The 26,758-nt window shown below is 42.4% G+C and overlaps 1 protein-coding gene across 1 annotated transcript in view; it reads right to left on the minus strand.

Moving 5' to 3' along the window:
• Positions 1-26,758, minus strand: part of CWF19L2 (CWF19-like 2, cell cycle control (S. pombe)) — a 151,254-nt gene that overhangs the window by 72,903 nt on the left and 51,593 nt on the right. The window contains exons 8-9 of the mRNA XM_018569741.1: positions 17,595-17,720; positions 12,363-12,500 (exon numbers count right to left, since the gene is read on the minus strand). Of these exons, the coding sequence (XP_018425243.1) occupies positions 12,363-12,500; positions 17,595-17,720 (264 nt within the window). The remainder of the gene's footprint in view (positions 1-12,362; positions 12,501-17,594; positions 17,721-26,758) is intronic.

Consider the following 26,758-nt stretch of genomic DNA (forward strand, 5'->3'; position numbering starts at 1 on the left):
AATCATTAATAAATATGGATATGCTATATGTTTAACGCTCTCTGATCATCATGGTCTAGCAAGGAAAGTTTATACCGGCTAATGTTGAGCTGGAATGTGATTGATCTCTAAGGTGTTTATCCTATGATACTTTATTGCTATTGTGGATTTCCTTGACCTGCCTTCTTGTACACTATGTATGACTGTTATTTTTTCTACTGTAATGGGGGGGGGGGCCTATAAATAAAGAACTTATAAAAAATAGGGAATTATGGTGTATGTTCAGCTGGTGCAAAAACAAAAAAGTTATATATTGCAGTTTACCAGTTCTTATACTCAGTGGCTGCGTTAGTTTTTTTTACACTTTCTTCCTTTATCTTTGCCTTAAGGGGACCTGTCCATAGGGTGGCCTTGCCCAATCACTGTAGCTATGAAAGGAGCCATGGATGGCACCCAGGCTGCTCTCCTAATGAGTACAAATACATCTCATCTCCATTACAAAGGGAAGGGGCAGGGCAAATTAATTTCAACAGGTATTTTCTGTACTTGCTGAAAGTGTTCTTAGCCTAAGTAATGAAAACGAATGCAATCACCACATTGAAGGACCGGTAAGCTGCAATATATTAAATATTATATTTTTGTTTTTGGATTTAGATATCTTTCAAAGTGAATCCCTAGCCAAAACGTTTATGTATTTATTTTTGTTTTGCATAAGCTGAATGGTGTAACTTCCAGAGTTATGGAAGGTAAGTCACCAAAACGCAAGAATTCAGGATGCAAACTTGATCAAATTAATTGCAACAGCCTCGCATAGGTCATGTAGCCAATGTTTCGGGGCCGTGCGGGATCCCTTCGTCAAGGCGACAGTGACCAGGGTCACTTGATGCAATTAATTTGATTATGTTTGCTGGTGACTTACCGTCCGTAACTCTGAGGATCCAAACGGCGTCATTTGGTGTCATCACTATGAGCACCATCATATACTGAAAGGACTGTATGGAGTGCAAGTTATCCCGTTATCACTATATGGTATAAATCGCAGTCAAGATTTTTTTTTTCTTGTTGTCTGTAAGAGAAATTCTGCTTACCCTCCTATCCTAGAGACACAACAGACGTGAGAAGAAATCCCTTTACACACGAGTGTCACTTACACAGGAGTTACCATTGGAAGAATGTCCCTCTGCTCCTGTTCTGGCGACCGTCATTTTCTGTCTCTGTGACAATGGTCATTGGGACAAACAGAGAAGGTGAACTTGACAGAGGTACCCAAGATCATTTTAGTTTTGGGTAGCATACAGAAGGATTAGAATGTTAATCACATTCCCTGATATAATGAAGACAACAAGAGGGAGTATGTACACATTGGTTAATGAAATACAATAATTAAAATACAGTCCAGAGCTAGCAAGTCAGTGTGTGAAAGTCATGTAAAAAAAAAAAAAAAAACCTTCAGGTTAGTATAAGAATAAGAAAAACTTAAAAGATTTTCTTACTGAGAAACACTCTATACACACATGCTCTGCAAGCAACCAGCTTCATCAGCAAAGCATTAAAGGTTAGTATAATAAACATGAGTAAAGGACCATATACGTCTAGCTGATTAGTATAAATAGTAAGTATAAAACATTAGTCATGAAAATATTTCCATTTTCCTATATTAATTTAAGAAGATCCCTCATCACTAACAAAATACTGTAGGTATAATGGACCAATTAAGGACATTTTTCAGCCCACTAGGTCAAAAGAATCTCTTGCAACATTTACCAATTGGTTCACTGGTGTGTCATATACTATAAGGCTCCATTCACACATGAGTGATTTTCAGCACATATGATTACTTGCAGAAACGTGCTAAACATAAAAAAACAATGCATTGCAATGTGCAGACTATTGCTCGTACAAACCGTGCGTCCTGCAAAATAGTCCAAGCGTGATTTTATGGGAGGATTCTGGCTAAAGTAATAGCTGCAACGCACGGAATCTGCACATATGTTAACGTTTGCACGCTTTCAAGCCGCATGGTTTTCCACATGAAAATCTGTGCAGAAAATGCTACCGCCATGTGTGAATGGAGCCTAAGATTACATATGGTACAGGATTGTCACCAGCACACCATTTAAATGTTAAAGAAATCCATTTAATGAGACACACTCGTAATTTCAAATGCAAACTTTGTCGGGGCCTCACAGGGTCCCCATCATCAGGCTTAAAATGACAAACTTACATTCTAAGCCTGATTAAGGGGTCTCTGTGAGGCCCCGAAAACATCTGAAATGACAAGTGTCATTAAATGGATTTCTTTCACATTTAAATGGTGTGCTGGTGACGTTCCTGAACTTTATGTGATCATTTTGGTGTCACCGATGGTCATTTTGAGCACCCACCTGATCTTACAGGTTTTTCATTTGAAATCGGTAATGAGTGCAACATGATACACCTATACTGGAGTCTAAGATGACACACAATAGAGCTGAAAATGTATGGCCACCTTTAGGTCTCGTTTGTGATTCTGGTGGGTGACTAACAGCCCCCATTCACCTGTAGAGGGCAGATATCAGTGTTTAAATTAGCTAAATCGTGGGTTGCCTTCCTGTGGGCACCTAGTTTACACCTCTCCCCCTATATAGAATGCATTAATAGAGAAAAGGGTAGGAGATAATAGGGTTTCTGGAGGGGTGTAAATGACCATCCAAGGGAGATTTGCTAAAAATATATCAGATTTTATTTTTGTAGCTTAAATAGTATTGTTAAAAGATACAATGAATTACATGTGTATCAAAACCCTGCATGAGCTTTGTTTGTACAATTATTGATAGGGTATATGCATGATTATGGTATGGTATTCAGAATTAACACGATGTTAGTCACATAATCAAGGACCACATGATTACCCCTATGGTAATTGGCTTAATAGGTCCCTTTGTATAAACATTAGTTGGATATAGACAGGATCATAAATTCAAGTATTCAATTTGACATTATAATAATCACACAGTCAATGACAAAGTGGACAACAACATGATTGCCCCTAAAGTGGCTTAGCTTGGTAGGTCCCGACGCGTTTCGCCAGTGGCTTCATCAGGGGACCCACACAAGATGGATCATGCAGGGCTAGTTTGTGAGGTAAGAGAGACACCTGGAGGATCGAGAAGGCGGAAGCCAGAAGGCCCCAACAAAGCCTCCACGATCTCCTTTTCAGTCACACCCGGGACCTCAGGGCTACACGGAGAGAAACGGCACCCAGCCGTCCAGCCAATCACACCGGGAGGCGTTATTACCGTTGATGTGTGTTGGGGATAAGGTCCGGTTAGATAATGGTCTAATCCTATTAGGTCTCCCTGGTGGTGTGAGGCTAGCTGCTTGCCTCCAAGGAGATCACCTTGGAGGCAAGCAGCTAGCCTCACACCACCAGGGAGAATGCTTGTTATTGCTGTCAGAGGTTTTTGACTGGTTGGAAAGCTCCAATGACCTGTCCAATACTTAAAAGAGAACTATGGGCCCTTTCAGTCCTTTGGCTAAATCACCCATGAAGCAAGCGAGTCATGATGGATAGAAGGTTACTAACTGCCATTATCATCTGCTTGTCTACGGTTTAAAATATAGCGAATCGATTTTTATTGCAGCCTTATCCTACCAATCACTTTTGAATCCGGTCAGCCATAGTGACAAACTGTAAAGCTCAGAATATCTGTGCCCTAAAATGAGAAAGAAGTCGGTCCACACTTGCTTTAACACACAGATACATTGCAACTGACCTTCTGTTCGGAGAACGCTGTCACACGAATGAGTGGGCGGCTGAAACGGATTATGTTATTAAAAAACTAGCTCTAAAAGCAACATCTGGGAGAGAGACGGGCTAAAGACACACATTGGTTTCGCTAGTGTCTTTGCCAGAGTGTATCCAAGTTACCAGAAACACTGATTTCTATTGCCCAAACTCCCACATGTATGAATCGAGACAGAAAAATGACCGTGTTAAAATAAACAGGCCTTCATTCAGTGATTCCAGCTTTCCTTCCATGAGGCTTTATGCATGATATATAACAAAATGCTTTTTAGATACAGTAAATAGCTTATTATTAATAGACTTTATTAAACGTCATAGAGGCTAGGCTGTCTACAGAACAAAGATTCTAAAATACACTCGTGTCAAGCTGAACTCTAGGCACAAAAAAAAAATATCAGTATGGATTTAATTAAAAGAAATGAATAACAAAAAGGAGGGGAACAGGAGAGCACCTGCCATAATCCCTGCAATGTACGAGAGCTGGAAAGGTCGGTCACAGTGCCGCAAGAAGAGCGGTGCGTGTAATATCTGGGATGAATAAATCTGTCACACAGTAACCAGCACCACTCGGGACTTAGCATATTCATAATTAAAGACACCCATTGCAATTGTGGTGTCCAAGAGTTTCCCCAAAACGTGGCCCGGAACGCACTGCATATGGTGTGAACAGGCCCTGAAGGATGCACGTAAATGTCAAGCATGACATTCATGCATTTAAATTCACCTGGATGTCTCACTACATCAAGCCCAACAGTTTCTAGCATTCTAATTAGAACAGTCATGGATCTCTGGTACACTAGTTGACCGGAGTTCATCTCAAAGTCAGAAAGTCTTCGTTTACCTTGAATGAAGATTTATTTAAATTTTAAATGAGGCCTTTAGGGACCGCAAGCAAGCTCATTGTTTAATGCCAGGACTGCAGTTGCTTTCCAATCGGACTCCTCCAGGGCCCAGTCACACCACATGCAGATTACCTCCAGACCAGACCAGATAGTTTCAGGGGCCCAGAATGCATCCCAATGCATCCCTATGCTATTTCTGGCTTCTATTCCCACCAGCGCAGTCCGTTTCAGACCAGACCAGAAGAATACTGCTTGTCCTATCTAGTCTGGTCTGGAATGCACTGGAACGCATCAAAAACGCATGGAACCCACCATTTTAAGCTAAAAAAATAATTTACAATCGCGGCAGAATTGCAATGTACTGTGTTGCAGATCTGGTCCGGAAAATGGCGTGAACCTAGCTTCAGAGTAAAATCTATCTGCATGTGCAGGAGATGCAGAAGTGTGTACAATGAATGTCTGAACAATCATAATTGTGCATAAGTACAATGTAGATACATCAATGGGGCAGATTTAGGAATCTTTGGGCTTTGGAATTACAGGCTCAGAATCAGGTGTTCCCAGAAAATCATATGATCAGGCAGAAGATTTTCTGCAAAAATTTTGGTGCAAAATAAAATAAATCAGTGCAATGGACCAGTCGTCTGTGCTCCCTCACATTTTGGTGACTGCCTGGAGCGTACCTTTCAGCATTTTCTATCCCATCACCACCCTCCAAGATATTTTCAGCAGTGGTGAAGAAAAAAGCATCCAACCACCTAGGAAGCTAGCACTAAACTGAGGCAGGACAGTTGGAAGCCGGGTTACATGGGGCTGGATTTTTTTTTTTTGTTTGCCAGCGTCCATACAGTACTTCCTTACTTACTATCTTGGTGATGCTATCAATGGCTGATAAAGATATATTTGTTACAATAAAGTTCCCACTTTCTGCATAAACAGCAAAGTAAATGTACAGAATATAGAGCATGTCACATTATTTAACATGCCAGTCCTGAGTGTGCCAGGACAAAAGTATGGCAGCTGCTACACCCATAGTAAGCCAACCAATAACTTGCAATATACCCTAAAGCTACGCTCGATTGCTTGTATTAGCAGCAGCTGTCACTGCCGTTGCTGGTCCCAATGCCCGATGCGGCCGGGACCGGCACGGCTCTGTGACAGGAGATCAAAGGGAGTTCAGTATACAAACTCCCTTTGATCTCCTCTCAGTCCCCGAATGCAGGAAGTGATGTATATTACATGTGTCACTCTCAGTGTCACTCTCCAGCTACAGAAGCTGATGAAGCCGATCTCTGCTTCATCAGCTTTTCTGGGAGTCCCTCGGTGACATTAGGGGTCTTGGAGACCCCCTGATGTCTCCATAAAGAGGACCCGTCATGTAAATTGGCTATCCCATAGGGGGATAAGAAATAAAGTTGTGTGTAAAAAAAAAAAAAGTAATACAAACATTAAAGAATCATAAAAATTTTTTAAAAAGAAAACATTTTTTTTAAGTCCCCGCCCCCCACATACACACACAGATATGCTTTGGGTGCGCCTACGCGCAAAAACGACGATTGCGCCTATTGTGCAGCACATGTTACATATCGCCGCAAACGTCGGAGTGAGAGCAATCATTTTAGAGCCGTTAATCACTGATAACACTAAACTGATGAGCAGTAAAAGCATTTTAATCGTCGCCTATGGGCGTTATTTGCGATTTTGCAGGCGCACGCAAATTTAAGACTTGACATGTTTGGTGTCTATTTACCCCGACGTGACCCCGAATTTTATGTTTTACTAAAAATATGTGTAAGAATAAATGTTTTATAACATAACGTAGGGAAACCTTTTTTTTTACATTTATGGTACTTTTTTCCTTATATAGTAAAAAATAACCCCCCGTGGGGTCACAAAAGAAAGCTCTATCTGTCCCCAAAAAAATTTAACATAATTTGCAAGGCTATAGTCCGGTCATGCTGACTGGTGAAATTTTTGACTGACTGGTGAGACACCGTCAAATTTTTCAAGCCCTGTATATATAGATATATATATACATATATATATACATATATATACGGTAATTAAATGAATGGATTCATGAATGAATACATTGCCTATGCAGGTACCATGAGATATATGGCGTGAAGAGAAAATAACAGCTTGAATTGTTTGGACAATCTGATGATCTCAAGGCAAGTCACGGACAGGGGCGTATCTGCCGCGAGGCAAACAGGGCCGGTACTTTGTGGCCCGCAGCCAGCTCACAAGTCAGGTACGCGGTCTGCATCTCTGTCGGATGCAGACCGTGTAGCCGAGTCTGCGCCGGCACCCGGATCCTTTCAGCCAGCGCTCTTTCAGTGAACGCTGGTCGAAAGGATTGTGCAGGATCGATTGGGAAGGTCTGCAGCAGACCCTAACTTGAATAGGTGACAGCTGCCACTTGTAAATGCCAGATTAGGGATTCCTGCTGCAGGAAAATGCACGTTTCTGATGCAGGAATCCCTAATCGCACCTAAACCTACAGATATGAATAGGACCTTATTGTGTGTATATCGGTGTCTGTAGTACCAAACCAGATATAGTTATATTTTATTTTAAAGTATGAAATTTGACAAGCGGCCCCCAAGAGAGAAAAAAATTTGTCGAGTGGCCCCTGAGACGGAAGAGGCGGGGGGCGAGGACGGAGCTCCAGTCGGGTGGCGAAGATGACAAGGAGGCCATGTCGGGCGTCAAGGATGAGGATACTAAGAACCGTGCACAGACCTCATGACACGTTCCAGTGACTGAGGGGTTGTGCAGTGACAACGAAGACATCTGTACTTAGTAATGATTTCATGCATTTGGCATCAGTCAGAAACCATTAGCCAAACTCGGTGTTGATCATAAGCAATGACTCCACGGCTGCTGAACGATGGGACTGCTCAGTTTTCAGAATAATTTATGTAAACATGTGATCTGTACAGGAAATGAAAGTGCGTTACCACTCATTAAAGCAGAACTCTGGACAAAAATGTTCTTACACCTTGCACTATAGCTACCCCCGCACTGTAAGGGTTAAGTGCTCATTTTTGTCTAGGTGCTAAAAAAAAAAAAAAAGAAGGTTATACACACCTGAACCTCGGAGCTGGCTGGCTGCTACTTTGGTCCCTGAAGCTTATCTTCTACTCTGCTGCAGTGATGGCATGTCCCTCGGCGACCTCACGTCTTATACACAATGTATAGAGCTCTTCTCCCAAGAGCCAACTGCTTGCATCGGGGCTGAGGGCTGTTGAATGGAGTTCTGAGGCAACATGCTGTGGTGTTTCCAGGAAACAATGTACAGCACCCAGCCCTCCCACCAGCCTTGAATGGCCGGCATTGCATAGAGAAGCACAGGTATGCAGTGATGATATGATTCAGTGTAAAATAAAGCTTGTAATGAAAACAGAAAGGCTTTATTTATATTTATAAAAAAATAATTGGCAAGAGGGAGTAAGCAGGTAAGGCAGGAAAAACCTCAGCTTTAAAAGCAGAACTATGTGGTGAGTGAAAATCACTCATCCTCATAGTTTGAGCCGACGTGTGAGAATGAACATACCATTGCTCATCTCCCTGCAGAGAGCCGTGACTGTCAGTCACCGTTCCCCGCAGGGATCCCCCCTCCCCTCTCCGATCCTCCAGCGCTGACTGGCGGAACGGACGGGGGTGGGGCGGGTACAGCTGGCTCCGCATCTAGATAGGCAGAGTCAGCTGTCACTCATGCAGCTGGGTGGATCCAGACAGTAATGTCGGGATCCATCCCGACTGCAGTGGTCTCAGTATACCGCAAGCTGTAGCTCCCGATATATTGAGCTTTGGGTCATGGAAGGACGCTAGTATATGTCCTACCGTGCCCACTAAGAGAACTATGGGGAAAAACACTTACCCCATAGTTCTCTTTTAAATCTAAAAGTATAGAAAGTTTGGAATTTAAGTGATGTCCTTTTGGCCAACGTAAAGTTGTATCAAACTCTCAAACTGTATTTCAATAGTAAATCCAGATTAAACAAAGTATTTCATTAAATTTTTTTCCCCAAGCACTTACAGTCATCATGTTTCCAAACAGCTCCAACTCTCCCAGCTTAGCTTCCCTGAACTGCCTGTGCAATACAAGATCAGAAGGGACAGAGCCATCTCCAGCATCCATCCATCTACTAGCTTATAGAAAAGAGGAGGGAGGAGTGGGGAGTGGATTGCCTTGCTGTGACTGTGTGTTTGTGAAGACACACACAGCTTACTAGCACACACAAGGGTGGCGCCATAGGAAAGAAGTCACCCTAAGCCCTCGTTCACAACTGAACGTCTTGTAGCGCGTTCTACGCTCGATGAACACCCTACAAAACGCTCAAAAATATAAATCCCATTGTATTCAATGGTCTCGTTCCCACCTTGGCCTATTTCCGCCCGTCCCTAACGCGCTACAAAACGGCCCACGCCTGAAAAGGTACAGGTACTACTTTGGGCCGTTTTGTTGCGTGTTTCCATTGGGATACAGCCAAGTAGCCTTCGGAAACGCGCGAATCGCGGTAAAAAAACGTGCGACAGACGCACATATACAATACGCCTAGGTGTGAACGAGATCTTAAACAGGATATCAGGACCAGTGCTCAAGGGACCAGCTGATTCTGCAGGAAACTAAAACTTTGAAACATCAAGGAGTAGCGTCCATTGGAAGTGACTTCATCGGCATTTCAAATGGCTTAAAAACCTTTTGACTTTGATATCACTTTAGTAAAGATGCAAGCTTTTGAAATTCCTTAGATCCTTTCGTCAGACTTTTGCATTGTTGCATTGAAAGAAATCATTAAAAATCTACATTATGTCAAAGAAATGTTCTGGAGTTAATGAAAGCTGAAAAATATAAAACAAACTTTATGCCCAACAGTGCATTCAAAACCACACTGCCGGCACAAGTGTTCTTGCTGTCAAGTTACTGCTGATTTTTGTGTTTAAATCGGAAATTCTTTTAAAACATTGAACTTGAGAAAGTCCAGAGGAGGGCAACAAAATGAATAATGGGGCTGGAGGACCCAAGCTATGAGGGACGACTACACAAATAACATATTCACTGTGGAGAAGAGGCAATGAATCCTTTTGCTGCCAACGATGTATGTCATGCGTCGGTGGCAGCGCGCCCCTTTGAATAGACGCAGGAATTCTGTTTTCATTTGTAATGCCGACTGTCGGCTTTACAATGGAAGTGATTCCAGCGGCTCAGCTGCCACCAGGTCACTTCCAGGGGCCGATCTCCTCCCCGCTCTATGGGATTGTAAGCGATGCCGATTGCATTACTTCTGGTCCCGTAGCTGTTACTGCTCGGCTACAGAAGCCGACCATTAACCTATTGGAGTGCGATCTGCACTCCAATAGCTTATTTAGATTGGAAAGGTGACACTGGGGGTCTTTTGGACCCCTAGTGTCACCTTGAAGACTACCTGTCACTACTAATATTCTTTCACATAGGGGGCTTGTAAGACATAGAAAATGTTTTGGAATAAAGTGTATGAAATAAAATAAATGTAAATATAATTTAAAAAAAGGTTTACAGTCCCCCGCAAAGGCACGCGCCTTAACACAAACACACATTGGTCGCACGAAGAGTGAGACCATTCATTCTAGGCCCAATATTCATGGATCTCTCTAAACTGATGACCTGTAAGGGCTTTTTTACAGCGTTACCTATGGACAATTAAGTTACCATATTTTGTCGCCGTTTCATGGATGCACGCAATTTTTTACCTAGGCATGTTGGGTATCAATTTACTCGTTGTAACCTCATCTTTTATATTTTCCAAAAAATGGGTATTATATTGTGTTTTTGGGCACTGAAACTACCTTAAGTGCATTTTTTTACTACATTTTTGGGTTTGGTAAAGAATTGCACTAATACTGTGCACTGTAAACATTTGCAACTGACCTTATTTTATTCTACAGGTCCTTTGCTTTCAGAAAATATATAATGTTTGGGGGGTTTGAAGTAAAATTCAGGCCTACAATGTGTATTATATTGTGTGTAAAAGAGGGAAAATAAATAAAAGGCATTGGGTTAAGAGGGGATATGATGCAATATAAACAGGGGGGAACTTATGAACGTATTAGCAACAAAGTGTTTAGTCACAAAGACCAAAATGTCATACTAACTAATCGCAGAGCTTTATTTCTGTTCGGAATCTTTTTTAAGTGTTCGTGTGTGTGTGTGCGTGCGTGCGTGCGTGCGTGCGACTAAGAACTCCTATACTCCCGTATATTGTATTCACTAAAGAAAACTACTAGAAGTTTTTAAAATGTGTCTATACTCTCAGCTAATACCACCACCTGGGGATGGGAGTTTCACAACTTCACTGCTGTAGGCCTCATTCACGCGAGTAACAGCCGGCCCATACAGATCCATTCTGCGTGCATGGCCGTATCGGGCCGCTCCCGAAGGACAGGTGCTGCGTGTCATTTGTACACAGCAGCCTCTTCTTCTCTATGGGAGTACGTGGTAGTACGCCGCCGTACGCTCACCCGAACTGCATGTCTGTGCGGGTGTTCCTGCTCTGACGCAGACAGGATCCATCCCGTCAGCGTACGAGAATGGACACCCGCACGGCCGCGCAGTTCGGGTGAGCGCACGGCCGCGTACACCCATGGAGAAGAACAGGCTGCTGGGTACAAATCACACAATAAAGAATCCTCTATCCTGTTGGATAGGGATGCACCGATACCACTTTTATAAGACCGAGTACCGATACTTTTGATCAAGTACTCGCAGATACCAATTACCGATACTTTTTCTTAAAGGGACAGGTCACATTTTTTCTAAAGCAATACAAACTAATGCTTTAAGGTCACTTTCTTAATATTATGATTCATGAGATGACGAGGGAGCATGACGCCGGCTTCCCGGCCAATCAGAATGCCGGGCGCTGCGTCATTACACGGAGCCCGGCTTCCGGATTTGCTAGCTTCCTGACCAATCGGGAAGCCGGGCAGCGCGTCATTGCACGCTACCCGGCTTCCTGATTGGCCGGGAAGTCGGCTCCATGCTCTCTCATCACAAGTGACGAGAGAGCATAGAGCCGTTTCCTGGCCAATCAGGAAACCGGGCAGCGTGTAATGATGCGCTGCCCGGCTTCCTGATACAGGAAGTACTCGTGCTAGGTATCGGAGCATTTGGGCGAGTACAAGTACTCACCCAAATACTCGGTATCGGCACCGATACCGATACTAGTATCGGCATCGGTGCATCCCTACTGTTGGAGATAAAACCTCTTTTCCTCCAATCTCAGGTGGTGGCCCCTTGTCCTCTTTAGGGACCTTAAGAGTACACAGTTTTATTTTCTCAACTGAAAAAGGCTGCAAGACAACAGCACTGGTGACCTTCTAAAAGGCAGCAAAACGGGGAATCTGCATCATCGACAAGCCTGACAACTGCCTCCATAATAGTCAAATTATCGTAAGTAAATGTGATAGGTAAATAAAATGGTCACTTTGCTGTGTGCAGCATTTAGCTTGCACTTTATTCATTTCAGATGCTGCCTGAATTCCCCCTCCTGCCTGCTCAGATGAACATGGAGGAGAAATCAAGTACAAATGTATATTTAAAAAGAACAAATGTATACCTGGCACACATGTACATGCCTTTAACAGGAATTTTTCAGAAGAACAGTATATTAGGGCTCCCCACAGCTGACAGGCATAGGAAACTCAACGTTTGCTAATATTCTATATAGTACAGAGGACTTTGTGAATGGTATGGACATGGACATTACCTTTGAAGCCATCCTCATAAAGAGTTTATTCTGGTCTTCAGCTGTTCCCATCTTTTCTCTCTTCACCATATCGTGGAGACTCTGGTTGTCATCGTCATGAAAATAGCGAACCCGTTCTTTATCGACATGCGTCTCTAGCTGCAACACACAGACAGACATACTGAATAATACAGGCAGAAAACCTATTCTATTCAATCAGTATTTAAGAGAGGCACTCCTGCTACTACAGGTGACATTTTCTCCAACCTACTTTGTAAATATAAAGTAAAATATAATTCAGAAGATTTTACCATAAGGCTGCTAATGAGCTTAGATACAAACGACACATTTACATGCAAGAATTAAAAATCAAGGGGATTTATTCCTCATTTAAGGATTATACCCAGAACCACTTAAATCACTTCGTATTGTGGCCAATTGTGCTTCCATAATAGCTAGTTTTCTGTACATATACAGCCTAGTATTACAGAGGCAGTTAACCATTTATTTAAACTTTAGCCTAGCCGTTTCAGCCGTCCTAGCCTCGTTAGCCCATATTGCTGCAAGGGGCAGGCACTACATAGTAGGGCTTGGGTCAGCCGCAAACATTTTACAAAAATTATGGTGCGGGCAAGGCCTTCCCTATAACAGTCAGCCTGAGGCGGTTTCCTCAGGCGGCACTTCATTGGGGGCAGTCGGGTGCTGGGGGGATAAGCAGTCACAGCGTGTCAGGTTGCCAAGGGCAAACTGGGACACTCTGTGCGGCTTACCGCCCAGCTCACGGCAATTGGTGACATCAGTGAGCCAGGCGGAAATCCAGACAGAGCTGCTGACAGAAAAGTCCGGTGTTTGTCTCCCCTTCCTCAAACACAAATCAGTGTGTACGCCCCCCTCCCCTTTCCCTTAGGGAAAGCCCTATATAAGGGAGACAAGGGATATAACCATAAAGCCCCTATTAAAATAGTATAGGCTCAATACACAAAGCTAGCACACCAGGATAAGCATTCTTATTTTCTAAAAAAGTGAGAGTTATTTTCAGGTCCAATGAGATTTAAAAATTACTGTTACACGACTAAAATAAACATCCTTATCCTTGTGTGAAAGCATTGGGAATCGACCATATGTACCTGTTATATGACCATCAGTGATAAACCTGGGCTTGGTGCAAATTCAGTTAACCGGAGTTCTCCCAAGCCCACTCAAAACTCTGCGCCCTCCTGCCTCTTGACCTATTCAGCTGTAAGGAAGCAAATTCCTCCCTTGTAGCTATAAGTCACAAAGAGCCAGGGAAGGCCGCCGCTGCCAGAGAGAGTGGTGGTCAGACTTTTGAGTGTGCTTGGGTGAAATGGGTTCACACCAAGCCAAGGCTCATCTCTAAATCACCACCTTCTTAAAACGGATCCAATTGGGATATTGAATTCAGCGTGGGGCATGACATAAAACAGGTGACTGCAAAAAAATCTATGGAAATCTATGCAAGTAAAAAGCTTCACGAGACGATAAAGAGAAGACAACTCGCCTCTGCAATTAGAAAGACGAGTGTCCATCATGAGCAACTGCTCCTTTGTCCACACTGCTATTGTTGCAGTTTCCTGCTAGGCCCTATGTACTTGAATATCAGATCACCGTGCCTCTAACTTGCACCATCCTAACGCTTGTGCCCTAAGAGGTTGGAGCCATAAGAGGTTGGGGACCCAGAGCAGCAGTTACACATCTGTCTGTGCTCCATATAGCAGAACAAAGGAACTATAAAATGTGAGGATCACAAAGTGTACCTTCATTGATGAGCCCTCAATGAATGGATTTCTATGTTAACTTGAAATGACAAAGATGGGCTGTAGAAACCCAGTGAAGCCAGAGAGCAACTTGGCAGCAAGAAAAATTTGGTGGTAATATCCCCATATAATATCTCTAGCTTTCTGTAATGATGCACTGCATCACCAGGCAAAATTATATCCTTAATATTGCATGCATCAGAATCTCTACATTCCGGTCATGCTGATGAGTCTATTTCCCACGAGAGGAAACTTAAATGAAAATGCCCTCCAACAAACTGAACATTAATATGAGCCGGTTATATTAATACAGAGTGTGAATTGAAAAGTTAATTTAGATTCCCTTCCTCTGCCTCTGAATCCAATCATCCCCGCAGCTCGTGCTTCCAGGTCTGTGTGTGCTTTTTGGACTGTGGGGACTATTGAGGGCTGGCTGCTGCCACCGCAGTGATGCATTAGGTGTGAAGAGCCACTGTGTCATGGAAGATAAACCATACAGCATAAAGAGAGCTCCCCACAAGAACTGAGACGCTGGCTGATCTGATTCATCACCATGATGATCTTTTATAGCCTACGGGGAAGTGCCAGAAACAGTCAAGGAAAACCGGGAAAATTATTTTACACTAATGGTTGATTCATCAATGTGAACTCCTAACAGATAAAATGATACACATTATTACAGCTCTGTATTCAGTTATACATGAATACATTTATATTTTAAATGCATGCAGTGAAATTACCTGTATTTGACCTAATGTCGGCCTCTTGCAACCCCTTTGCAGCTTAGGAGAGAGAAAATCTGCACATGCTGCAGTACTCATGTGCTACCAAGTGAGTGGTGGGGCAAGTCTTGTAAGAGTTTCTTAACTGCAGAAGAGAAAAATCAGGTCCCTGACCTGCATGGCTGCTGTATAAATCTAACAGGTGGATGGACACAAATACAAATCCTTTGGCAGGTAAAATGTCTCACATATATGTATTTATCCGTGTGTTCAGCTGTTTGCCTGAAGCTTAGCTTAACAATGGATAGATTGGGACTTGGGGGTGCTCAGTAAAATAAACAGTGTGCTTACAGCGTATCTAAGACCAAGATCAAGATCAAAATTTTATATACTGCAGCTCCCCAATCCTTAGATGTGGTGGCTGCATTAGTTTGACCAAACTGTCCAGCAAAAGTGGCAGATAGAGGCCTGAGACAAACCATTGAACACGAACACTGACAGGGGTGCTAACAATGGTCAGCTTTTATTCATTTAAAAAAAAAAAACACATTAATTTCATAAGGACAACTAAAAACTGTTGCTGTAGCAGCCTACAAAGTGTTAGTTGGCACGCAGATTTAAATTGTTAGTCAAATCCATCTGAATCTGCTCGTACTTCTATAACACTGACTTCTCCACAGACTGACAGTGCTGGTATCTAAGGATGGCTCCATTGCTCCTCCATAGATTGGAGCCACCCTGAGACAGGAAGTGTGTAAATCGTACGATTTTCGTACGGCAGCCCCATCCTGCCCCGATGATCGCAAGATTAATTTAGACGTAATTAACGAAAAGCATTTTCGTCAGCGCAAGCGCAGTGTTGACCGTACGACTTTTGATGGACGGAAACGCCAGCAACCTTACGACAATCGTACGATCTAGCAAAGTTTTCAAACATGCTTGACCGGCAAAAGTCGTACGATTGTACAGTACTGTCGGTCGGACACTGCAATGCACACATACGATTATCGGACGAAAAGTCGATCGCATACGAAAATCATCCGATAATCGTAAGGTGTATGGGCACCTTTACTGGCTGGATCACAAGCTGAAAATAAAGGAAAAATGTCTGGAGAAAAAAACAAACAAAAAAAAACCTAATACAGCACCACATCCAAGGACTGGTGAGCTGCACGATATTACATTTCTGTTTTTGGGTTTAAATAAACTTTAAAGCATATGTCAAAACAAAATAAAAATATAAAAATGCAGTACTGTATATCTCTGCAATTCATGCACATTTTCCTGTCTTTTATCCTGTGCAAGTAGCAAAAAATATTGATCTGCCAGAAATGTACTCAGCTCCTGTTACGTTGTTCTGTGGGCTGATAACACATCGTTTTTGGTGGAATGAGTGATGTCAGCCATGCCCAATGTCTAAACTACTCAACTACACCTACTCTCAGATCTCCACAACATAAGGGATCATTATTGTGCTGTCCGAGATGAGAACTAGAAGGGCTCTTTGAAATAACATAGGAATTGTGAACAGATCGAAATTGCTGAGAAGATAAACAAGTTTTTTTTTCTGCATCAGATATAACAAAATGCTTCCAATGGTATATTAAACAGACCAAAAGGGAACAAATAAGAGGTGTTCATTGTTTACATGCACTTGGAGGTAAAATAAGCTGCCCAAGGACAGTAAGAAATTGTGGCTTTCAGAGTTAATGCTACCAACAGGCTTCATATTGATCAATAAACATGCATGTCACATCAGGTTTGTTCCTATGTAGGGGGAAGAGATGAACTGTGCAGAGGTCAATAATGCTGGACCATCATGGGGAAAAAATAATAGCCAGCTGGGAAAATACAACCCTGTCCCCTGCCATAGTGAGGAAAGTCCACAGGCATAGTCTGTAATGGGAACCTTAAGGTTGTATGTTTGATTTGCACCAGGATCCTATCAATATTAGCACATTTTCTATGTACCGGTCTAGAATCGCCTCACTTTCTCCATAAATTAAAAACATACCGATAGGTATTGGTATAAAAGTTGCAGATAAAAGGTATAAAGTGCAGGCAACATATCTGCTGCTACTTCTAAATCCCCTGCTGTTACAGCTAAATTCCCAGCTGTTCTGCCAGGCAATGCTCAAACTATGGGGTAGTGTCGGAACCTGCCACCACTTCTGCTCCCACTCATTTCTACTGGTTCATCACTAGGATGAGTTGCGTCACTGGCCAAAAAAGCAAAGTTTGGAAGGTTGCAGCAGATATATGTAGGCATTGCTAGGTACCTGCTCTTTATACTTGCACCAAGTTGTTTTTTTTGAAGATATATTCTCTTTAACATCTGTCTACAGCAGGGACGTGCGGTCAGGGGAGGCAGAGCCTCACCTAGTATTATGGAGGAAAAAGCCGTCAGCTCCAGTCTAAAGCCGACGGCTTTGTTACACAGCAGTGGCATGTTACAGAACAGGGAAAGCCTCCCCGCTATGTAACTTGTCATGGACAGAGTGCTGCCTGTTAATTACAGGCAGCATTGCATCCGGCTTTTGACAGGTAAGGCAAAGACCAATAAGGCAAAGACCAATACACACACAGCATCCAATAAGAAATGATCTTTCATGGATCCAACTGCACTAAACATGAAACATAAACATGATGAAATCTGTTTTGTGCACTTAGCATTATTTTATTATCTTATTTGCTGTAGGTTCTTCTGTAACAGAACATGCAGCATTAAAAATATAAAGAAATACAATATTATTTACGTTTGGTCTCTTTCTCCTTCCTCCCTTTGGTTCTACTGGTTCCCCAGAAGAGTTCACAGGCCAAGCTCTGCCTGACTGATCCGTCCTGACAAGGAGAACCTCTTGATCTTCTCTTGAGCTCAAGTCCTATAAAAAAACATAAAACAAAATGTAAATTGAAAAAAATAAACAGTTTATTGCAGTCATAATGTGTTTCAGTACCACATCATGCTTTAGCTTCACAGGTTGAGCCTACATAATCAAGCCCCTTTTTTTTTTTTAAAGGAAACCTATACCGAGACAAATAATGGGGGGTTCCTTTACTGTCACTGGTGTCAGTACTTCATTACATACTGACCCCTAACACGTATCCACCCTTTAAAGACAGAATTCCTAATTTGCAATACTGGTTTCAGGTCAGTGAGAAATAACTGAATCCATCAGACAGCCAGACAACAAGCATTTTTAGGACGTCAGTTTTGGCAATTTCCATATTTTCTCAATAAAGCAAGTTGGTCTTTAGTGAAAACCACAAGTCAAAACAATCCATAAATTTAGTGATACAGGCAACTGAAGTTATATGTAAATTTAAATGTTTCCCTTTATGGTCGAGCTTCACTTTGCCTCTTGACAATTCCAAGCCTCCTTGTTGGCTAGTGAGATCACCTAGTTTCAGACTTTGGGTATGCAGTATACATCCAAAAAAGCGTCACCGTCAAGGTGTACAACGTGTTCCTACCCACCAACTTCTGCTTTCTTCACTGGTATTGTCTGCAAATCTGCCAAACTTGCTTTGTATTACAGTAGCACTTTAAAGAGTGTCCAAACACTGATCAGAAGCTTGATTGAGAAAAATTATGTAACATAGTGCTACATAGTGCAAAAAGAAACATACAGGCAGCCATACCGTACCAGGCCCAGGCTCCATCTCGTGAGCAGGGAGACCTGGTCAGTATGGGCTACTTGTGGGGAAAGACCAGAGGAGCCTATCCATCAAAACAGTGTCCATGGTGATCTGGTAGAATCGGCCACTGGCAGGCCTATCGTGGTCCTGTCTGGAGTGTGCTTTATAGCCCACAGGAGGGAAAGAGTGACATTTTCAGGCTGCCTCTTCTGGAGCAGGATGTAAGCTGCTAAGCACAGTGCCACAAGCTAGAGGTGTTGCTCAGGTTTATGGAAATTGGATTGGTACACTCTCTCTGCTCGCTCTCTCTTCTCCCCCTACCTTCTTCTCTCCCCCATTTGTCTATCTCTATACACACACACACATACATACATACATACATACATACAGTACCGTAAAAAGCTGTAGAACAAACATTTTGTTTTATGTAATCTATATTTTTGACCGAACAGTCTGCCATACCTGCTTTTGCCAGAGTAAGTCTACCTTCCAAATGTCTTTTATTAGTGCACGCAATGACACCTTAGCTTATTTTCTATTTCTCTAAAGGAAAGACCTTCATTTTTAATGGTCTGTCTTCCTTTGTTAATTGCCTTTTTCTCACCATTGCTCACCAGAGGGTGCAGTAAAACCATTTGTTCCAACACAGCTTTCGTACAGATAGGATTAATAAAGTAATAAATAAAAGCTTGGACACCTGTAAAAAATGTTTCCCTCAACTTTCAAGACAATTTGAAGGTCTTGTTGAATAACTCTGAAATGTATACTATTTTCCAGTAACCTAAAACATTTTATTTAACATCTAGCAGTTTACCAATTATATACATACGCACGTCATTCAAGAAAAGCAACACCAAACGCTTGGCGTCATACAATTATGTTCATTATACCAAGTGGTATATACACCCCCTAGGCTCCTTGATCTGACGCATGTTGCTGATACACTGTGCTTAATCATTGACTAATCTTGCCCTAATCCCTATGATAGTAACGATAAAACAGATGCAAAATGTTTGTTTAAAAATTTATAAAAACAGTAAAATTGTCATTAGTTCCCTTATACCATTCTTAATTAGCCACTCTCCCGGATGGAGCTGGACACCCGTTGTAATTTATTGGTAGATCACTGGTCCATCTGGGATCTCAGGAGAAGCGTGGGATAAATAGGTATAACAGTGGAGAAACCTCAGTCCTGCGGCCACCAAGCAATATAACAGCTTACTGAAGCTCAGGGAGCATATACAGGAGAGGGAGATCACATGCACAGAGATGCCATAGCACGTTGCCTTCCACATTCCCTGGACATGGATCTACATTGCTTTAGCCTGCATACAAATATCCTTGAGCAGTTATTGTTTGCCCTGGTGCTTCCAATGTATCACTTGTTTCCCTTTATTTAAAAAGAAGGCAAGGCAGTACATTAGTCAAACTTTCAAAACTCCAGGTTATTCTCAAGTAAAGAAGTTTACATTGTACATGTACATTTAGTGTAACTGAGGTATATGTCACAGAAACAGAGGTCAGTTCTATTTTAGCAACCTGGAATGTATAACAGATGTGCTGCCTATTCCAGGTCCATATGGTACCTCTTGCTCCATCCACTTTTTATTTGTATTTGGAAAGGGTATGGGAAGGGGGAAAGGCCGTCCTAACTATAGAGTGAAAGATTATGTTACAATCTCATAAACAAATAAAAAGGAGAAGGGGGTCTAAGATTAAGAGAGTGGGAAACGGAAGTGGCAGGTCAGGGAAGGATGAGAAGGGGAGAAAAGAAAATAGCAGGTCGGTGGAAAGGGGTAAGGCACAGGTGAAAAGGGGGTGAGGGAGGCTTCACAGTTTTTAAAAGGGTGTCTGTAGCATGTTTGGGCAGGTGATTGAGGTGAAGTAGGTAGGGCAGCAGGGTTCTGTGAATGTTATACCATCTGGACAAGATCTTAAACCTTGAGTGTATTTTATTCGCTATAGAAGTGCCATGGAATAAATTAAGAACACCAGTATCGGTGCATCCCTAATTAATATGCTATTCCTTATGATCCAGGAAAAGGTATCCGTGCCCCAATTCTACAGGTCCCATTTGATCATTTGGAAGGAAAAAAGTGAAGGGTGAAAATATCCACAACAGGGCAAGTTTGACACCTAAATATGTAATATATGTCGAGGCCCACTTCATTAGAAAACTTTGCTGCAGGATGTTGGCTGGAATATTACTGTTAAGGGACAATGATTTTGAGAGCCAATGATTTTGAGAGGTTCGGCTTAAAGTTTAAAAGGTGGCCCATAGTCTTCCACTGTCCTCAATAGATTAGATCAGTTTCGGGAAGGGTAATAAATAGGGATGCACCGATATATCGGCCCCCGAAACATATCGGCCGAAAATGGCACTTTGGCTATATGCCGAAAGTGCAATTTTCCTGCCGATACATCGGCGCATGCGTGATTTCTTTCCTCCCCGCTGGGCGCTGCTATGTGTGTCTCAGCGTGGAGGAGAGAAAGTGACAGCCGGCCAAGCGCTGTGAGCGGCCGGTGTCTCTCCTCCCACACCACTTGGCCGCCTATCACAGTGCGGCAGAGCTGTGTAGGGGCGGAGACAGCGCTGTCACAGGAGGCTGGGCTCTCCTCTTGCACCGCTCACTCAGGGTGTGTCAGAGAGTAGAGCGGTACAAACACTCAGTGATCAGTGATCGCTGAGTGTTTGTAGATAATTGAGTATATGGTATGGTTACTATATCCTCAATTATGAATGAATGGGAAGTGATCTATATCCACTCCTGTTCATTCATAATTGTGGTTATAGTAAACATACTATAAATTTTTAAATTTCTATTTCGATGCACCATTAGTAGCAACAAGTCATCAGTAAAATCTGCCACCATTTGAGTAGCGGGAGCGGTGGTTACCCCTTTGATGTTAGGGATGGAGTGGGTGCGGCTCTAGGAAGAGAATGAAGATTAAGAGATAGCAGGCAGCCCTTTCCAGTCCCATTGTTCAACTTGAAATAGTCAGAGGAGGACACATTTACTTTGATGCTGAGGGGTGGGCATATATTGGTTCATTATAGGTATACATGCTCCCTTCCAATGAGACATGACCAATCAAACCTGTCAAACGCCTTTCTAGCATCAGTAGACAACAAGATAGTAGGGGTCTTCGTAGTTCGCTCCATGTGGATAAGGTTGAAGGTGCTAGTGGTATTATCTTTTGTTTCTTGATACAGCATAAAGCACACTTGGTCTAAATAGATAAGGGTTTTAACATAAGGTAATAATCTGTTAGCCAGAATTTTAGTGAAGATATAGAGATCTTATGACCTAGTGGCTTTTGTGGTTAGCCAGAGCAAAGTATTGTGAGGTGTTATGGAGCCTATCCTGATAATGAGCTAAAAAGGCCTGAACAATCTCACACAACTTCTTAGTCCTATTACCATGCTTAGTCTCTGTGTAAAGAATATAGATCCTCAATCTCTCCTCTCCAAGTGTTTATGTTATAATTTTCCCTGGCATATTTTCAAATTCATACCAGGTCCTGCAACTTTTGACCTGTTGGGCCTTAATTTTGTGCAACTGGATGCTGTTTAACCGGTCAAAGAGGAGTTACTACTGCTACAGTGTGAGCCAAAGATTATTTGTGTGGCGCATATTTGGTCCATTATGGAGATTGTTGCAAATCTCTCCCTCTCTGTAGACGGGTTCCCTGTTGGATCAGAAGGCCCTGCATTACATATATATGCGATTTCCATGTGATTAGGAATGGTGTGGACTGAGTATCAAATTCCAGGAGAAACCTATCAAGTTCCTTCCCCAGGAGTGTTTGTACATCTGGTTCATGCAGAAGGGGCTCTGCAGAACTTGGTCTTAGGAGGCATTTCCCCAAAACCTAGGGAGACAGAAACAGGTATGTTGTCTGAAATAAACACGGTTTCAGTTTCTGGGAGGCAGGCCTTCTACAGGTCATTCTGATGGACAAAAAGATTCTATGGTTCTATGAGGGGCAGAATATTGTGTGTAATATCTGGAGTCTGTGTGTAGCGTGTAGCAAATATCCTCCCATCATGGGCAAGAAGATGTCATTTGAATGGTTTAAAGCAGAACTCTGGGCAAATCAAATCTCAACCCTTGCAGTGGGGCTACCCCCACACTGCACGGGTTAACTGCTTGTTTTATCAAGGGAGCTAAAATAAAAAAGTTATTCTCCCCCAAACCATGATCCCGGCTTGCTCTTAGACCGGTTCTTACACTGGAGTCACCCCATGGAATCTGGGTCCCATATGCATTTATGGCTAGCCTCACTGTCTTGCTGATAACAATCTTTGCCTTTTAATTGATTCAAGCTTTCTGCTTCCAAATTTAATATACGCAGCTGCATTGCTGATACCAAGCTTTGCCCAATTAGTGAAGTAGTGCGTTCTTTCTGCCAAACCTTTTATACCAACTAAATTATTGATAACAACCTTTGATAACTGACTTATGCCATCTACTGGACGAATTTCACATGGCAACTGCCCTGATATAACCGACCCTCCCCATGATCGATGGTTTTCATCTCCCATCAATCAAATAACAAGGAAGGAAGACCAAAGTAAAAGTTGACATTTCACTATTTGTAGTGACTTTTGTAGTTCAATTATGTTTCCCAAGTTGGCTCAAGCAGAAAGTGGAAAAGTCTTTCATCTGCCCCCAATGTTTCTTGGCAGGTGTATGTCAGCTGTTTTAACATCACTGCTGATGCTGCCAAAGCCCAGAGGTGCGCGGGTTTTGTCATCACAATGTGACTCAGTCTCCAAAACCTATGGCTTATCAGTGGGGTTCTGAGGCTTGTCCCAGCTTGCATGGCACGTCATAAATGAAACAACTATTTCTTGTGCTGGGCTCCCTCTCACCTAAGAAAGATGTGCAGCAATAGTCTCAGAGCTGCTACTGCTACTATGTGAAGAGGTCTTTCATTTTGTGTCTGAAACTAATATATCTAAGCATCCTGTCTTGTCTGCCTATAATTACTGTTTTTGAAAAAAGTTAGAAAAAAAAATACTGTTTTTTTTCTCACAGATTTATAGATACATGAGCCAAGAACTACCAGACTACCAGCACGGGGTCCTGGTATCCAAACCCAAAATGCCAAACATAAAACCATTAAAAAAAAACAAAAAAGAAAAAACACTCAGACACGCGAGTACAAGTACACTACTATATCTTTTTTGGGCTGTAAGCAGTTCAGATTTGATCTTTTATTGTATGGTTGTGAAATGGTCTCTTTAACAGACTGTTTTTCTTCAACGTTCTTGGCCTGATGTAGAACACCACGCATTCGTAATGAAGTGTTCAAGGTAGATGAACAGTTTGAACTAAACATTTGCATAAAGTACTTAAGCCACAAAGCTGGACTTTTTCTTTCTGAAGTGCTTATTAAATTATTCAGAAGAGTAGAAAGTGTTTAACATTTATAGCTAATGAATCTCACTCTGGTTTTGCCCTTTAAACAAAATGATTGGGTCTCTCCACTTTGGGAGTTATTTCTTCATCATTCCTGAAAAAGCAGCAAAAACAAGAAATAAAAGCAGAACTATGCGGTATACCTTTTTTTAATTTTTATTTCCTTATGATTAGGGATGCACCGATATATCGGCCGGCGAAACATATCGGCCAAAAATGGCACTTTTGGCATAATGCCGAAAGTGCCATTTTCCTGCCGATACATCGGCGCATCCATTCTTTCTTTCTTTCCTCCCCGCTGGGCGCTGCTCTGTGTCCCAGCGGAGAGGAGAGAAAGTGTGACAGCCGGCCGAGCGCTGCGGGAGGAGAGTGGTGTGAGTGGCCAACGTCTCTCCTCCCACACTGCTCAGCCTACTATCACAGTCCGGCAGAGCGGTGTGTGGGCGGAGACAGGCCACTCTGTCACAGGAGCTCTCCTCCCTACACCGCTCGCTCAGCCTCCTGTGAAAGCGTGTCAGAGAGGAGAGCAAGTACAAACACTCCGTGATCAGTGATCGCTGAGTGTTTGTAGATAATTGAGGACATGGTATGTTAACTATATGCTCAATTATGAATGAATGGAAGTGATCTACATCACCCCCTGTTCATTCATAGTTGTGGTTATAGTAAACATACCATGTCCTCATGTTATGAATGAACAAACACTCATAGAGGATTGCTGTTTATTGATAACAGGGGACACAGAAAAAGAGATTGAGGACTCTGTGTCCTCAATCTCTTTTTCTATTTTAAAAGGGAAATATCAAGGGTCTAGACCCCCAATATTTCACCGAAGCCCCTAAAAGTAATGTAAAAAAAAAAAAATATTTCATAAAAAATGAATAAAAATAAATATAAAAAAATTAAAAAGTTTATAAAAAATACAAAATATATAAAAAAATTGAAAAAAATAAAATAAATAACATTTTCGGTATCGGTTTCGGCCTGACAATTTTTTTTATTTGTTTTGTTTTGGTTTGGTTTAAACATTTCCATTTCGGTGCACCTCTACTTATGATACACGAGTACATTTTGCAATGTACTCCTATAATCAAAAAATGCAACATACGCTTAAAATTCAGTGTAATATACTGTGGGCAGGGCTAAGCTCTGTGCTGAGAAAGTATACTGACAATATTGTCGGGATCCTCCTCTCCCATTGAATGACAGCAGGCAGCTTGTAGGGGCTGCAGCGTGTTCGTGAGAACCTGTGCAGACGTTAATGGCACATCCTATCAGAGTAAACACTTGCACATCCATCCTGCAGTTTGTCTTTCATTCCTTCTCCCCTCTCTCCTTGACACTGCTGTCTCCAGACAATACACATATCACATTGGCACTAAGACCATCAGTTCAGCTTCGTCTTTGCCTTCTCCTTCATTCTGTCATCTTTATGTCTTCTACTTGTGTATGTCCTAAGACACCAGAAGGGAGGAGGGCAAGTCGAAGGGACGGTCTTAGTGCCAATGTGGTATGTATACTGTCTGGAGACACCAGTGTGGAGAAGAGAGGGGAGGGGGAATGAAAGACAAACTGCGGGATGGATGTGCCTAATAAAGTGTTCCTCAATTATTTAGATTACAGCATACCTGTCCCACACCAGTCTATTTCTTCCTCTGGTGGTCCTGAGTTGCAAAGCCATGATAAAAATGTGTTTCCACTTCTTTATCCACCTATACCAGGGGTGCCCACAAGGTCGATCGCGATCTACCAGTCGATCGCGTAGCGATCGCGATCTACCAGTCGATCGCGTAGCGATCACTGGTAGATCGCCATGTCCTCTCCTCCCGCCGCTTCTCTGGATCCCCGCTGCTGTCCCCAGCGGGGTTCCGAGAAGAAGTGAAGGAACCGGCGGCGGACGGAGCCGCTGTCACAGAACTAATGAAGAGCGGTGAGGAGAGAGAGAGACGCTCGGCCAAGATCTGACAGCCAGCGCCTCTCTCTCCCCTCACTGCTCGTCCTTAGTTCTGTCACAGCGGCTCAGCTCCGGCTGATCACTCCAGTGTTTGTAAATAACTGGGGACACATAGTACTATGTGTCCCCAGTTATAAATGAATGAACAGGATGTGATTTACATCACGTCCCGTTCATTCATGAGTTTCTCAATGGGGAGAAGCACTCTGTACAGAGGCTCCTCCCCATTCAGAAACTGCTTGATAGTAAAATATTTTCTGAATAAATGGGAAGCCTCTGTGCTTATACCTACAAACTGTAGATCAGCCAATTGGCCAAATGTGACCATTGCTTTTCAACACCAGTAGAAATTTGTATGCCTTTTGGTCTTATTTTCAAATATCACCTTCCTGGCAACAAATACACCAGCTAATCAGACAGGCTCTGGGCTTTGATCTGGCTCTCCTCCCTGAATTCTACCTCCTTGCTATATTAACAGGTCACATAATGGGTAAACACCTCAAACGGCTAACTTTACTACTGTTATGTCGGAAAAGTAATTTTACTAAAGTGAAAGGACCCAACCACGCCAGACATAAAAAACCTTTGTTAATATTAAAGACATTTTACCAAAATAGAAACAACTTTTTTTTACAAGGCATGTCCAAATGAGTCTACAAAAAGCAGGGGCCATGGTTGGCAACGGTTGTGACCCTGGTATAAGCTTTGCACTAAGACATGCTGTAAGTATGCTAATCTATTTCAACCTCTTTATAACACAGTTTTTTTTTATTATGGGGGAGTAGGCAGAGACCAGTGTGTAAATATGAGAGTGTATGAAACAACCAAGTCAACACAGACCCTGTTGTTTCAATGTCTAACTTTCGTTACTGACCTGGTTTGTTTTGTCTTGTACTGAAAG

This window comes from Nanorana parkeri, unplaced genomic scaffold (assembly GCF_000935625.1).
Source record: "Nanorana parkeri isolate BGI_ZX_2015 unplaced genomic scaffold, ASM93562v1 scaffold1385, whole genome shotgun sequence".
Lineage (NCBI taxonomy): Eukaryota > Metazoa > Chordata > Amphibia > Anura > Dicroglossidae > Nanorana > Nanorana parkeri.